This window comes from Condylura cristata, unplaced genomic scaffold (assembly GCF_000260355.1).
Source record: "Condylura cristata isolate star-nosed mole 26May11 unplaced genomic scaffold, ConCri1.0 scaffold00004, whole genome shotgun sequence".
Taxonomy (NCBI): Eukaryota; Metazoa; Chordata; class Mammalia; order Eulipotyphla; family Talpidae; genus Condylura; species Condylura cristata.
The window spans coordinates 47826059-47843110 of NW_004567105.1; the positions used below are offsets into that span (position 1 = coordinate 47826059).

The 17052-nt window shown below is 38.0% G+C and overlaps 1 protein-coding gene across 1 annotated transcript in view; it reads left to right on the forward strand.

Moving 5' to 3' along the window:
* Window positions 1-17052, forward strand: part of SUCLG2 (succinate-CoA ligase, GDP-forming, beta subunit) — a 258225-nt gene that overhangs the window by 224772 nt on the left and 16401 nt on the right. Inside the window, exon 10 of the mRNA XM_004675993.2 lies at window positions 14951-15071. Within this exon, the coding sequence (XP_004676050.1) occupies window positions 14951-15071 (121 nt within the window). The remainder of the gene's footprint in view (window positions 1-14950; window positions 15072-17052) is intronic.

Consider the following 17052-nt stretch of genomic DNA (forward strand, 5'->3'; position numbering starts at 1 on the left):
GTGCTGGAAGCAGACCAGTGTCTGTCACTATCCAGGTGTGTGACCCTGGGAATGCCACTTGCATGTGTGCTGTGTGCCAACTGTAAAATAGGGAAAACAGTTGCTTCCCACATAGGTTGTAGTGAAATATGGTTCAGTTAGTTTAGTGGAACCTTGCCAGAGGTGGGCATCTGGGTTCACTGTTGATTCAGGCAAATAGATAAAAGATTGTTGCAGCCTTAGGAAGATATAATAGGCCTTTAATGCTGAAGCAGGGAACCGAACACAGGCTGACTACAGGCAGGGAGGAGGCAGGTGAGGGGGGCTGGGTGGCTGAGAGGCAGGAAAAAACCAAGGTATCCAGGCCCAGTGATCCCCAAGCCCTCTCACTGGCTTCTCTTCTCTCTCCTAATTCCCCTGTACACCCCAACCCTCATACTTATAGGTGTGTACACCCCTTGCTAGCTGGCTTCTGGGCCCAGATGTCTGTATTTATAGGTGCTGTGTCCCATGCTCACGCTCCCAGGTGCTGTTTTTACAACACAATGTCACATGTGAATAATGGAACCTCGGAAGAAAACAAACCACAGGTGGTGGCTGCAGAAGCTAGTGGCCGGGGGTGGGAAAAAACCTGAGCCACTCCATTTTCCTCTAGTTAATTAGCACATTTAAAATATTCAAAAAGTGCCCTGGCATCTAAAATTGACTAATAAGGACCACTTTCACTGTTAATATTATTGTCAGCATATGTGGATTCCTGCCCAGTAACTCTCCATCCCCTGCTTCTCTAGCCTCAGAAATCCCATGGGGTCTCCTCTTCAAACATGCTGTTCCTTTTCCTCCCTTCACAGCTTCACAGTACATTATTTCATTCACATATGAACTGTTTCCACCAGAATATTTCATGACATGCATAGTTTTTTGTTTTTTTTTTAATACTTCGGGAGAAACGAATAATCAGAAAACTGTGGAGAAGATTGGGATAGAACTAAAGACGTGTAAACACTGGCTTGGAAGCACTTTGCCACATGGTGACACCTCTGCTTAGTGAGGCAGCTCAAATGGTCAAGTACTGAGGCACAGATCATGGATACATTGTTGTCTAATAAGTTGTGTGTTTTTCAAAATCCAGATTTTTGACTTTTGAAAAGATATGGGTATACCAGCGTTGAGGCTAGTGGGAAGGGCAAGATGGTCACAGGGCCCTTCAGGGGAGAACGGAGTGTCCCAGTCCCTGGCAGATCTCCCTGCTCTTTCTCTGGCCTCTCTCTGGTGTTCTTGGTCTCCTGTGGCCTCACCTCAGAGTAACCCCCCTCCATAGTGGTCTTAGACTGGTGCCACCCTTTGATGCCTGGCCTTCCTGGGCACAGGTATGAGCTCTTACACATGCATGCCCCAACTCCCTGGGCCTAGGAGTCTGTAATTACAGGTGGAAGTGCCCCTTGCCCAGTTCCCCCGACCTCATCATCCAAGCTTCAGTGGAAAGGTGGAACAATGCCTGATTTTTAACTTCCCTAATCCTGTAACGAGGCCCATATTCCCATGCAACAATTGGATGGATTAGGTAGTAGTAGCCCTTTAGAAAAGACATGTCTTCTCCAACATGTTCAAATATTTTCTTTTTTCACAATACAGACCCTCTTTACTCATTTGCTTGCCTAGTCCTTGAGGGCATTGAATGTGTAGTCCCTCTTTCACCAATTAAAAACTAATACTCTGTGGTTTGCTATAATTTCCCACAAGAAGTACCTCTGCCTTCAGGGTACCCCATACATCTAAAAAGACAGCTATTTGATTGAAACTAGTGTGAAATTGGACTGTAATACCTATTCCCACCCTTGCCTGGGCAGAGGTGACAGTCCTCCGAGGAAGTGGGTAAGAACCTTTAGTGAAGCTTGATGACAGGTTCTGAAAGGAAATTTGCAGATCACAATGTGAAATGGGTATAACTGGAAGTATCAGCCTTGTGGTGCACACAGAAATGGGAGATGTTCTTCAGTAGTCTTGAACAACTCAAAAGACAGTCCCAGGGTTCCTGGAATGAAAATTTAGAATTAATATTCATGGAAATGTTATTTTTTTTTAACAAAATACATCAAGTTATGTATAAAACTGTCAGTCAATGCAAAGATCTTCTACTTTGATCTGGCAATAAGTAAATTCAAGGCTTTCCTTCCAGTCTAGCCCATGGAAGACCCCACGTTCAGGAAATCTACCCATGTGCAAAGTTATATGTAAACTGTCCCCCTTTATAGAGGGATTTTGTGTTCACATGTTTCAGAGAATAAAGGGCATTTTCAACTGTAAGCAAGAGAAAGCTCTAACACAGGAGTAAAGCGATTGCCTGTCTGAGTCACGTGGATTGAGGTAGCACGTGTTCATGCCTGTCATTGCCAGATCAGCTCCCTTCCCGGAAGAGCTGTGTGGAGCATCTGTGACTTGAATTCCTGTTTCCTTCCCTGCATTGTTCTCTTGCTGTTGTCCTATATATGATTCCTTAGGTTATATTTTGTTATTGACTATCAGCAGTTCAATGGCATCATTTTTTTGCTTGATAAAACAGAATAATGTGACTTTTGAAATAAGTGTGGGGTCACTACTTACAATTGGGTCATTGGAGCTTTATGGAAGTTAAATATCATCTTTGGCCAAGGCTAGAGACCTACATTTTTACTCATTAGCCAGCTTTGCAGGCTCGTTTCCATGTTACTTGCTTTCCTCCTTTAGACAGACTGGGAGGCCACAGGGAGTATTTGGTCTTATTGAGCTATTTATGCTGTGACTAAGGACCGCAAGTCCTCACCTAGATGGGCCTTCCTTAGTTTTCTTTTGCAGCTAATAAACAAAATGAATCCATTTCTGTACTGAGAAGCTTGTTTTCACCTGACAAACTATCATTTGTCATTTATAATGGACAGGACCCAAGATAATAAAGCATCTCACTTGTTTTTCTTTTTCTGCCTTTACCTTGGGTATAGAACCAGACAGCTAATGAGCAATAATTTCAGATTCTTGGGTGTTCGCCATCGCCCAAAAAGAACCAGAGAAAGAAGTTGATAATTCTCATTAAATGGCTTGAGCTAAGTGTGTTCAGATTTTTTTTTTTCACTGCTATTGTTTAACTCATGACTGCAAATATGGGCATGGCCATGGGTATGTTGTAGGTGGATGGGGGCTTGGGTTGAGGGATTTAAATTAAAAACAAAACAAAACAAAAAAAGCAATTCTAGAAGGTTCTTTTCAATCAATTGAAAAGATTTTCTAAAAATTCTTTCTGGGTTGGTCAAAATAGGATTTTAACAGTCTCAACAGAAAATAACCCACTCAACTCAGGGTATTTATTGGTGAGTTTATTTACAGTTTGTAAAAGTATGCTTATGGAGTATACCTAAGCTGGTCAGGCAGCTTAACTCCAATATCCCTAAAACAAATAGAAGGAGGAAAGTGATACTTATTTGACCAGATTGAAAAATCTGTAATGAAGGTTTTTGTGAGATGATGTCAAAAGAGCTTTTGTCAAGAGACACCCCCCACTCCAGAGAACTGCTCTGAGAGCCCTAGAGGAATAGAAACACCCTGACTTCCCTTCCCTGCCAATGTTTCCCCGATGCCATTGTGAAGGGAATCTGTTGATGTAGTTCTGTAGTGGGGAGCCAGGATCAAGAAGAGCAAGGTGGGAGAGTGGCCTGAACTAGGGGTCCTTGGAAATAAAAGACCTCCCGCACTGATATCCTTTTGATTTTCTGTTGAACATTTACATTTACCTCAGGGGGCAGCATATTTTGTAAGCCTTTTGTAAAAACAAACAAACAAAAAAGTCTAATAGCCCCAGAACTCTAACATCCAAGTTTAACCACGAGGAGAAGAAACAAACAATGATTCAGACTCTGAGATATAAAGACTTTTGTTAAATTTCATTCCTAGCGGACTGTGGGGAGGTCTTTGCCAATATAGTTTTTAATTTACTCCAAACACGGCATTCTGACATTTGCTGAACAGTACAAATAAATTAGACTTCTATGCAACAGATTACAGCACAGTCAGAGAGTGATCTCTGTAATTTTAGAATATCTCTATAGCTGAGGAAGTTTTGGGTGATGCTGCTAGGAGATGCAAAGTGAGTTCCATAGATGCCTCTCTGCCTTATATCATATATTACCAAGTACCAGTTCTGCCCAGACATTTCAGAGGAGCCTGAATACAAATAGGATGTTAATATTTGTAATGACAGATTATTTAATGGGTAACTTTGTAGAGTTCTGGTTTGTATTTTGCTTAATTTACCTTAATTTGAATTTCAGATGCCAAAAGAATAGTATCTTCAGTGACAGTTTTGGCGTTTAGGATTCTGGGGGTGAGGTTTAGTGTTGGAGGACATTTGTAGGGGGGAAAAAAAGTGTAGGATTTTATTGAATGAATTACAAGCTTATGCTAACAAAGAAATATGGTAGTAAATTTCTTTTTACACACTTGCCAGTGAGATCTCCTATAAGAAACATGTACAAATTTGAAATAGTATTTTACTTAAAATAATTTTAATATGAAATATAGTGTATAAGGAATAAACTTAAATTCAATGTTGTAGCTGGAAGCCTAGAGTTATACTTTTCCCAGTCAAATATTTATCCATTAAGGGTTCTGATATGAATCTTTGTCAACCCTTTGTTTTGCCAGAAAACAAAATGATCAAATAGGTTTCCTTGAACAGATGCATGCAGCATCACAAAATCATTATATTCCACCTTCATCTTACATTAGACTTGTTATTTACAGAAACAGTGGGTTTTGCTATTAACTAAATTTATCTTCATTTCTCTGTGGTGTGAAGTATAAATCTGTGTGGTCCTAATTTTTGGTTGTCTGCTTGGCTAATTTTTTTTTAATTGATGTCAATCATGAATAAAGGCAAAGAAATCACCCATATAGAAGCATTTTTTCCCCCTTTCTTGTAGGAACAGTTACCCTGTGGAGACCATTATGTTCCAACAATAGACGGATAGACATCCTGTTTATAGATTAATAAATGGGTTCTTCACCAAGTTGCCAATTTTATGGGTGTTTTCTATATTAACTCTCCAACTAATGATGATGGAGTATACATATTCACATTCATCAAGATGACATAAGTCTAAGACGATTGGACAAAAAATTGCTCAGAAATAATGTGCCAATAAATATTCTTAATCTGCACCGATGTAGCTTCCATTACAAATAAAATATAGATATTGCATTATAAGCAATGAGTATCCTGCCTTGAAAGCAATTATCTGCTAAGCTAGGAAGGCAGTTTTGTAACCAAAATATTTCTCAACAGTCAATTCTAATAGCTCTTTTCTTAAGTGAATATTGTATGCCTTATTTATTTATTTTTATTCCTAAGTCTATTGGTGCTTTCTGGTGAAAGGTAAGGCCAAAGTCTCCTTGTTCTTTCATTTTTTATTCTTTCAGATTCAAATGATCCTGTGGCCAAACTAAATATCACAGTAGTATTGCAAGAGCCTTAATAACTTAAATAAATTTAAGATGACTCTGATACTTTCTTTGTAAAATCCACCAAAAGAGAGGCAATGCTAAAAATCACATTATTTAATTCCACAGTTAGAGAGACAAATGTGTAATATACTTGTTAAGTTTTTTTCCTGTGCTGCCATGGTGGCACCCTTATTAACAGGCCTCTGTCACACTGAACCAGGATGTGGTTCAGTGTGACAGAGTTTTCAGCACACCTCTCCAAACAGCCATTCACTCAGAGTAATCTTCAGTGGCGACTCCATCTCCTGACATTTAAAATCTCCATCAATGATATCTCTGATGGCTTAAGTTCTCCATTCAAATTATCCTGAACATAATTAGAAGTAATAAGTGACAAAGGAACATATTTCATTGTGTCAGAAAGGGGCAAAATAGCTTCTCAGTCTGTGGAAAGGGGCATGGAGGACATCTATCCATGTTCAGGACAGACTCTAAATTTTGAATGCCAAGACCTACTCTGAAACCATCATCACTACTCTCCATTTCCATCTAAGATTTCAAACCACAGCTCTGAACCAATACTTCCAGTTGTAGGAAACATACTGGTTTTGAAAACCGCAAAACTTTGAACTGGCTTTGTTCCACAAAACTCTCAAAGATATCTTGTGATCTATTTTAACTGAGCAGGGAGATCAAGAGCAAGAAATATCAGGGCATCAAAATATGACTCAGAAGCATGCACTTGAAACTTGGAAATAAGACCAAAATAGAACTGGGGCTTTTGGCCAGTCGTGGAACTCAAATTTGAGAATTATAGCCAGATATAGAGATATAGTCATGAAAATCATGATGCTAGAGATAGAGCCTGAGGAAGCAGTAAAAGTATGGACTTGGTTCAAGTCCTAGCTTTATCATTTTGCAGCTTTGTGATATTGTACAAGTTAGGCTCTTTTGAGTCTCAGTGTGCTTTCTGGGGGAAATTGTAGCATGTAATTTCTAGCACCAAGGAAAACTAATACTCAAAAAATGTTAATTGTCCTTAGCATTTTCCTTCTAGTTTTTAATGAAAAGAAGATAATTAGTAGGGAAGAAAACATACCAGAAAGAAAAATGCCAAAAATTATATGCATTTAATACTATTACTGCAGAATATATGTAGTAAAATTGACACAATTACAATAAGTTAATTCTCCAGAATGGGTTGTTTTAAATATCCTTTCAGATAATGAAACAAAACATAGTAACACTTGTAAGTATGGAGAAAGCTTTCTGAGAAATAATGTAGAGAACAGTGTCAAAAAAAAAAAAAAAAAACCCTGCACATTATTTTGAATAATGCAAAAAAAAAAAGAGGAATTAAGTACAATGAGTTTATCATTTAGATAGCAGTGAATTATAAGAAAATATAGCCGTATATATGAGAAAATCCACACATGCTAACAAATACATTCGCAAGTGCTTGCTTTAATCAGGCAAGAATCCAGAAACAATAAGTGGAAGTTCAGTTCAGCCTTCACATTGCAAGTAGGGCCGTATGGTACCTGTATTTGTGACTATACTGTTAAACCTGTTGTAGAATTGTGAGATGGCACTAGTAGTCAAGGAGCAAAATGTTTATTAGAGAAATCATGGAGTTAGCAAAAGGTTGGAAAGTTATTGGGGCGGTAGAAGGAGGAGATGACTAAGTGTGGTGGCCTGAGAACTGTCCTGATGGACATCAAAGAGCGATAGGAAGATAAAAGGAACTGTGTGAATCCAAGCAGTTTAGAGTCCATGGTAAGGGTAATTGTAAAAAAAAAAAAATAAAAAATCTTTGGACTCTTTCCTAGAAGAGGACTAACTTCCAATGTGCAGCTTGTTTGGGGCCGATCCAGGCAGAGCTCAAGGGGATAGCTAGTGGTCCAGAGTTATAGCACCTGTTGATGAAGTAACATAATGCATACATGTTTTCCTGAGTGTGGGACACATGGGTTTTCTGCCCATTGTGACTCTTTACATTTCCCAAAAGGATAAGGGACCAAAGTTTGTCATGTTTTTTAGTCAAAGGATTTTTTGCTACTGAGGCTCTTTCCAGGTCTCTTAGATGCTCCCCCAGTATCCTAACAGTCATGGGATTCCTCTGTGATGTCTGTTTCCACATGTAAGCTCTGGTCGGAGACAGTTGCAGTCATGCCCACATTTCTCACATCGAAAAGGTTTGTGTCCAGTGTGATGTTTGCTGATCTTTAATGAAAGATCAATCCCTGAATGCTTTCCCACACCACATTTCATTCACAGAGTTTTGTTCCAGTAGGATAACTCATGAACAGAAGCTTTTCAGCTGGTTCAAGATTTTCTAACATTGATTATCTGCAATAATTTTACAGAAACTCTCCACTAAATGGCTTCTTAAATACCTCTCCTGGGTTTAGTGCTGATCTCTAGTATTATGGAAAGTCCATTTTCCTCTGGTAACTGGAATCATTTTCATTTCTAAAGACCAGGAATCATTTTCATTTCTAATGATTGTTCTTATTTTCTCTTCAGTGGATAGTTCATTTCCCTAAACATCCCACAGAGGATCTGACATACTGGTTCTAAGTCAAATGCAGGAACCCACTGAAGCCAATGCCCTACAGGCTTTAGGCATCACATCTCTGTAGAGGTTCCTTTAGATATAATTCAACAATCCTGCTCCTGTGAGATGAAGACTGTAGCCATATCCATGAAGACTGTTGGCTCTGGGACCTCCCTGGTGGCTCAAGCGTTAAAGTCTCAACACTATGACGCTTTCACCAGCCACTGCAGCATAAATTCAATCCCTGGCCAGGGAGGTGACCCACATGGCCCATCAGACCTCTCCTGGCTTGCCTGCTACTCCCCTAGCAGTGCATTTCAGTAGAACTGCCTGTTCTGCTCCCCACTCTGTCTCTGGTGAATCTTCTGACCACCTGAACCTAAATAAATAAAAAATTTGAAAAATAAAAAGATCACTGATCTGCTTTGAGCTTTCTGGGGCATCCTCCCCCCATCCTGAGGTTGGGATCAAGCAGGAGAGCCAGATGAGTAAAAGGCACAGGCCACCCAGGGCATATGTGCACCCTACTTTTACTTACTATAGGATATAAGTAGGGTGAAGAATTCAGGAATAAGAGAATAGAAAGTCAAGGACAGATCAGACACATTTCCCTTAGTTCATCCTGGCTGTTTTCAGACATCAAGTTTAATGGAAACTTGTCCGTCCATCAAAATATTATTTATCCATTGCATGTCATTTCCATGCTGTCACTTTTGCAAAGTTGGAGTAAACTGGTTGGGGTTATCTTGATATGAGTAATTAGAAATGCCAAAATGTTCTTTGGTATTAAAGATGATTTCACTATGTTTTCTTTGGACTCTGAAAATATTAAAGTGGATTGTGAACTTACTGAAAAGTATTTAGTAAGGGAAGAATGGCATGGTATTTTTAAAAGTACTATTGTTCTGATATCATTTGTATCTTTATGGAGGGTACATCATTTATTTGAACCCAAGAATTCAAATGCCTGAATTCTTACAAAAGAAAATAACTTTAAACTTCAAGAATAAACCAAAGATAGAAAAGCAATTCAGACCAGCTCACCTCAACTTCAGCACAAGGTGAATCTGGTCCCAGTTGAACTGATCTGTCAGCTCATTTGTAAGATTACAACAAACCCAAGACTGAATTCCTCACCTGAATCACTTCCTTATTGACTGAATCCATTTCGACTCCCCTCTAATTTAGCAGAGTATTTTTATTAAAGCCGGGCATACAAACATCAATTATCCAAGCTGCATCTAATTTCCTTCACCATTTACTTTCCTTCCTTGACTGCCAATGGATTAGAAGACATGATTAGAATTCAGGAAAATAAAAACAACAACAAAAAAGAGAGAAAAAAATTGTTCTACAAAAACAGATGCTTAAACAAGAGCAGCAACCTGGAGAATTAAAAGAACTTGTGATTTTTTTTTTAAATCCCTATCTTGCCTAATATAAACACATTTGCTTAATTTTTATCAGCATTACACACTACAATGGAACTAAATATGCAGGCAGAATTGAAATAAGCAAAGGCAAACTCAATAGTTGTATTTAATGTGCTAGGAGTATATGCTACAGTGTTTTAAATGCAACACAATACTTTTAACCACTTGCAGTAAGTGTTGCAAAATGGCTGACTTCCAGCTACTGTCAGGAAGGGAAAAAGAATACAGTAAAAGCATCAGCTAACTTTATGATCTTACTAAATGTACAGGTTTTGTTTCACAGGAAGGCTATAAAGTTGGAATGGATGTATTTAATCAGCCTGGGAAGGTAGCTTGGGTACCTTCATGTTCTCAATCATGGCAAGAAAATGATGTAATGAAGGAAGAGAACTTAAGTCTGAAAAACATTGTCAAAGAAATATCAAATGATCCAAAGTTGGTGGGATGCTTGTTGTGATGATTTTGAGGGTAAACAGGAACTAAATCATGCCTAGATCAGGGTTGGCAGCTGTGGTTATTTATGGGCCAAAGCAGGCCACCACTTGTTTTTGTAAGTGGTCTGTTCAGAGTGTCTCTGATTGCATTCATAGCAGAGTTGAGTGTTTAAGACTGACACTGTCCACAACATCTAAAGTATTTATAGACTAATAAGAATATATTTCTACCAGAAAAAAAATTGCTGGCCCCTGATGATGTCAGTGGCACCCTTAAGATTTCTTCGCTGTTCTAAATGATTCTGTACATGGTATGATGGTGAAAGACATTCGATCTGAATTGTATTACTTAATAGCTATGAAACTGTAAGCCCTCTGAGCCTCAGTAGATCCACAAAATGGAGACATAAAATCTATCTTGTTAAATCTCATGTAAATCTCATAGTGGAATCTTAATGAATGATAGCTCCCTTTCCAACCTCCCTGACATCAGTGTAGCACTCCCAAAGCCGAGAATTCCCCAGCTCCTTCTCATGATTTTACTCTTTAAGTCTCTGTGGCCCCTTCAGGGTAGTCTGCTTTTTCCCCCTGACTCCACTCCTCAAGTCTTAAGCACCTGATGTTGGGTTCTGTTCAGTTTCTCAAATGTACCAAGTTCTTTTCTACCACTTTACTCTGGTTGCGTCGTCTTCTCTCAGTTCTACCCATGTTAGCACAGATAGCATGTCTTTATCTTTTTGATTGCAGAGTAGTATTCCATGTGTACATGTGCCATATCTTCTTGATTCATTCATCACTGAATGACCACTGGGTTAATGAGGAAGTCAAAGAAGAAATCAAAACATACTCAGAGGCAAATGATAATCAGGACACAACATTTAAGAATATACAGAACACACAAAAACTGTCCTAAAAGTATATAGCAATATAGGCCCACATTAACAAACTAGAAAAGTCTAAAAATCCTGTCTCTCATCTCAAGGAACTAGCACAAAATGTAGAAATACAACAAAAAGTCCCCAGATCTGAAGGAAAGAAATGATGATAAAAAAAAAGACAAAATTCAGTGAAATAAAAATTAAAAGGATAGTCCAAAATACCAGTGAAACCAAAAGCTGGTTTTCTGAAAATAAACAAAATTGACAAACCTTTAGCTGGACAGACTAAGAGAAAGAGGGTGAAAACTCAAATAAGATCAAAGGTGAGAGAGAAGTTTGTTTTAATTTCATTTTTAGTTTTAGTTGTGGACAAAATCCAGATTAGAATCTATAATCAGAGTATAATGTGCAGAGCCAAACATAAGAGACATTTTAAAATCCTGAATTCAGACTCTGGACAACCTGCACAGTTTTCAGCATCTGAGCTGCCATGGACCTCACCATGGGAGGTGTCGTCTAGAGACTAAGGAAGTTGTGCTCTCTCTCTCTGGTACCTTAACTGCATCATTAGATGATCTTTACTTTGGTAAAACAGTAAATAGCAAACCTTGTAATTCTCACCTGAGAATTTGGAAAACTTTATTCCTTAAAGCACTCAGGAACCTTCAGGAAAGTCTCTGGATACTGAAATAGACCTAGCATTGATATTTTCTTAACATTCTGTTGGCAAGAGAAGGAAAAAAAAAAAAGAAAAAAGACCATTAAAAGTTGCTGTTGTTATTGCTATGAAACAGCAATTAGTGGTTGTAATAATGAATGAACATGTGAGGCATCCATTGAAAATTTGACATGCCTTATAAATGCTAAATAATAATAATGATGTCATGAGGCTTTCATTTTCAAGCTGTCTTAATTTTATTCTCAGTTTGAGATTGCAGATTACAGTAGTTAATTATAGAAATTGGCCCAGAGTGAAACCTTAAATCAGATTTCCATTAAAGTGCATGACTGTAGCAAATGACTTTATAGTGGGAGAGAACAGCATCATCTCAGTGGAGTGAGACCTTCCTAGTGCTCTGTGGTATCCCGTGTCCTACACAATCCCATGTCTGTGAGTTTAGCAGCCTGTGCACTTCTTTGTCTTGTTGCTAGCCTTGTAAAATCTCTAAGTCCTTTGTGAATATTGGGCAAACTTTCTTCTCTTTCTCACTGCTTGCTTTTTCTCTCTCCCTTTTCTGGACCCCCCTCTCTCCTTACCCTCTTAGGCTAACACAATCACTTTGTATTTCTCATCTTGTTTTCTCATGCACTCACTCTTCTCTCTGCCCTGCTGTTTTTTTCATATCACCCCTCCTCTGCCCTGTAGAGAAAGAAGGAATCAACAAAAAAGAGCCAGGTTCCCACCCTGGCCTCTGTCAGCTGCATTTTCTACATTATCTGTACCATCTTAGTTACTCCTCCAGTCAACCTACAATTCCTGAATGAACCAAGCTGGATGCAGTTCCACCTTCATCCTGGCAGGCCCTTTCTACCTGAGTCCCTGCTTTAACATTCTTCTTGGCAACTGGAATGTTTGTATCCCAGCCAGAAAGCTCCTCTCATCACTGCCATCTGTATCATTGGTGCTCACCTGAGTTCCCTGAGGACAGTGATAATCTTATTCATCTTCCTATCCCAAGCACTTAATTCTGTGCCCAGTGCAAGGAGTATGGTCATTAGGTGTCTATTGAAGTTAATTTAATTCACTCACTCTTGAAACCATTTTTTATTAGATGGTTATGCTATGTCATGGATTGTGATAGCTGCTGGTGGAAAAACCACATAGGCCTATTGTAGAGGAACACAAAGGTGACCCACACAGGGTTTTGTATCTTGGGGGTAGAGATAGAGGATAAGAGGAAATAAACTACATTAGAAAGGCAGGATTACTTAGTAGATTTGGAGAAAGCCCATTATTTTTCCACTGTTAGAAAAGAAGACTTTTTCTTGATTTAGCATCAGTTCAAGTGATGTATGAAGAATATGTATGTGTAATGTTACATGCCCATTAAACACAGTAAGTTGCTGAAATATGAGAGACGTGCGGGAATTTATACCTACTGAGGCAGCACCAGATCCACAGTTCATACTTGACACTCACTCCAGGGCACGTGCCCACTAAGTAGTATTGGGTCAAGGGTTACGGGCCTCTTGCTCCCCACTCCTTCCTATGTAGGTGAAATCACATGTGTTCGTGCATAATGTAACTGTAAAATGGATAGTTCTAGGTAGATTATGACACAGCAACTTGCTCTAACTTGATGAGATAACAAAACTTCACCGAAAAGCAGTTGACATCTGGACTCACAGAGATTGTACCAGTTGGAAGATGTCAGAGGTGCACAGGTATCTATGGACTTCACCAGAAAACCTGGTTCTTCCACACAGCTGAGTGAACCACAGCAGTTCTTAAGATTCTCACTTGGTCCCTCAGAGTCATTATTGTTCTTGAGTGTTTTTCCTCCATTGTTCTGGCAAGATTCTCTCTATCCCACAGCTCTTTGTAAAATACTGCTCTATCAAGCTTCAGTGTTAACAGCATTTAATAGCTGTCATTAGAAAGCAAGCTTCTGCCTACCAGTCAGCTTGCCGTCGGGAGAGTTCTTCTTGGGGAGTGGCCCTAATCTTTTAACTGGTCTCAAAATATTGCTCATTTGTTTTGTTCTTAAAACATGACCTATTCTATTAAGCTTCTATAAATTGGTGTTTGTGATATTTGATTCAAAAGAGCTGAAAGTGGTTTTATCTTACTTGCTTTCTAGGTAACTTGTCTACCTTCATCATTGTTTGTTGAACTAGACGCATATATAAATATCCATCAAGTAATCTTTAGGCGTGCATTAAGCATTTCACATGTATTATTTCATCTAGACCTTTCAAAAACCTTACCAACTAGATAGTCCCACTTTGTTGATGGAGCACCATGTTCAAAGACACAGTATGTTCATTGTTCTACACCTGACGTGAAGACTCAGTAGGTGATCTAGAACACTGACTTTGGCCTCACCACTGCTTCATGTTATTTGTGTAACCTCGTGAGTTCCTTGAATTTGTACAGAAGGTTAACTCTATACTTACTGAGTAGGGTTCTGGCAAGGATCAAAATTAAAAAATGAGGGTTCATTTAATGGTGCTTTCTAAACTAGATAAGTGCTGTACAGGTCTAATGTATTCTTTGCTCATATGTTTTGTGTAGTTAATTTAGCATAGTGAAATAATGGGATTTAAAAATGGCACTCTCACTGTACACATATATGCTTTGTCATTAGTGTAGCATAATTTTAGCTCCATTCTTGGAATTTTGATGCCTTTAGCTTGATGAATAGCCATTTTCTGTGGGTGTTATCAATTAATCTAGATAATGAATTCTCTTCATTATCTCGTTCTTCATGCTAATTATACAGGATTTTCTTATGCCTATTTGTCAAGTCAGGACAACTACAATTTTTTTGGTCTGCATGCCTTTGAATTTGGAATAGGTATAAACAGGTTAACATGATAGGTTGAAATTTACATTTCTGAAAAAATCCTGTAATGGCTTGACTATCTTTGCATCCTTATTTGTGATATGAGCTTGTATCTAGTTCTTTTGGGGGTCTCCTTTTTTGAATCAAAAAGGTTGTTATCTCAGATAATTAAACACTCTCACATTTGAGAATCTACCTTTAGCATATCAATGAGGTATTAAGGAATTACAGAAACATTTGATTTGTTGCCTATTAATACAAAACAATTAATAAGTTCCTAGTTTAGAAGTACCCTCTGAAATCCCTAGCAAATAAAAATTGAAGTATAGACCATGGGGAGAAAAAGTATAAGTGCATGAAATTTTAAATAACACAACTCAAAAGAATAGTTTCAGACAATAATATTAGAAAAACAAGGAGACAGTTTAAAATAAATGAATGGTGACTGGATGAGTAGTGATTGTTGAAATAATATGGGTTGATATTTAGTAACTCAGCAATAGATTTTTAACTTAATATTTTCTAGGCCTTTTCAAGGTTTTTATGTTCTATGTTAAAAACAAAAGACAGGGTCTTATTTTAATTGCCTCTCTTGGTTAATCAGTTGTTTTTTTGTTTTTTTTGTTTTTTTTTTTTTTTAAGAATGTTTGCTGTCAGCATTTTGATGGGGACCTTCCTATGCTTATTTCAGGTTGAAGCCATCCTTGTCAATATCTTTGGTGGAATTGTCAATTGTGCCATTATTGCTAATGGGATCACCAAAGCCTGTCGAGAACTGGAACTCAAGGTGCCCCTTGTGGTGAGACTTGAAGGTGAGTTATGGTAGATTTCATACGTCCCTCACTCATAAACTTCCTGGGGCATATAAAGAAACAATCAATTACACAAAATGGAATAAATGGAGGACAGCAGTAACTCACAGAAACTCTACAATGAAATATGAGTTGTATCTTTGCAAGAGCGGCATATGCTTTTGCAAAGTCTAGAAACTTATCACACAGTGGAGTTCTTTACTATGAATTGTTTCATGGGAGTAGTGTTGTGAGAATACACTGAGAAATCAGAAGTTATCATGGGAGAGTAGTATTTCCAAAGTTTTTTGGTCTCAGGACTCCCTTAGCTTATTAATATTGGGAACCACAAAGAGCTCTTGTTTATTTTGGTTTCTATCTTTTGATACTTATTGATGAATGTAATTGATGGAATAGATAATTTGATAATTGGAATTCCTTGGAAATTTTTAACTATTCTTTATCTTCATAATGAAATGCTAACTCTTTACAGTATATATATTACATATAATAATTATGTATTGCATATACCTTATATTTAATATACACATATTATATATCAAAACAATGGAAAATAGTTTTCTTCATAAAATATTAGTAAGAAGAGCAGCACTATTTTACATTTTGCAAATCCTTTTCACCTCTCCTTACACTTGTTTCGTTAAGTTGTATGAAGAAAATCTGGTGTCACAGACCTATGTATTTGGAAAAGAGAATTTTTTTTTTTTTAAGATTTATTTATTGTGCATACAGAACTGGGGTACAGGCCAGAGGCTCAGGGGCAGTGAGAGGCTTCACCAGAGACAGAGTGGGGAACAGAACAGGCAGATCGACGAAGTACACTGCTGAGGGGAGCAGCGGGCGGCTCAGGAGAGGTCTGCCTCTCCATGTGGTCACTTCCGGGGCAGGTGGGAATCGAACTCATGCGGAAGCGGCTTTAGATTCTCAGTGCTGTGCTTTAACCCACTGCGCCACCAGGGAGGGCCGGAAAAGAGAAGTTTTTTAATAATCATTCTATATTCTGCTTTTGTACTACACTGTAAAATCTCCAGGTAATAGTTATTAAAGTTTTATTCTACCATGGAATCTTAAACTATTTTAACTAACTTTTCATATTCTGGTATTAAAATCTATTGGTCTTACTAGTACATTAAATGAATTTTACGCAAGTATGATTTGTAGGATCATGCATTGATCAGATAGAAATTTTGTATTATTCAGATCTTTCAAAAGTTGACACATTTCAGCATACAACATCAAACATTTCACATTTGTTAGTATCATACCATTCTCATCAGGAAAGCTTCTGAATATTGGAAAGCTGTCAAGATGCTAGATGCAAGTTTTCCGAAATTTGATTTTCTCTTTAAAGTACAAATTTTATCATCACACACAAAATGGTCAGTTGTTTTCCTTGATGTGACAGACTCATTTTTGAGAAAATGTCTGAAAATAACTAAAACTGAACAAACACAATGTGTCCATCATTATTCCAAGAAGAAAATAGTGCTTCTTGGAAAAATGGGTGGTTTAATTTGTAACTCAAACAACTGTGCACATGCTTTTCCTTAGAATGACTGTTGCAGTCCAGAGTGCAACAGAAGTTCTTCCCAGGCACTTTCCTCTTGGCCATACAGAGTGTCCAAAAGATGAGATTTAGTAGAATTATTACTTTGTTTTACTGTTCACTAAGTACATCCTTAGTTTAAACTGGCAATTTTTTTTTTTTTTTTTTTTTTGCTGTGGTGAAAAATATATTGACCACTGTACAGTTTGATGCCACTTCACCAATTCTATGGTAAAATGTCAGCAGTTCTACCCACCATCACTTTGCTTCATCAGTGCAATGTTGGTAGAGTATTATTATTATTGTTGTTGTTGTTACTGTAAAAATAGTTTTTACATCAGGTGCCTCCACAGGTTCTCTGGACTAACTATATTTTGAAAACCAGAGTAGTGGCAAAACTCCTGTCCACGTCATCAAGAAATTCAGTTTGGAATG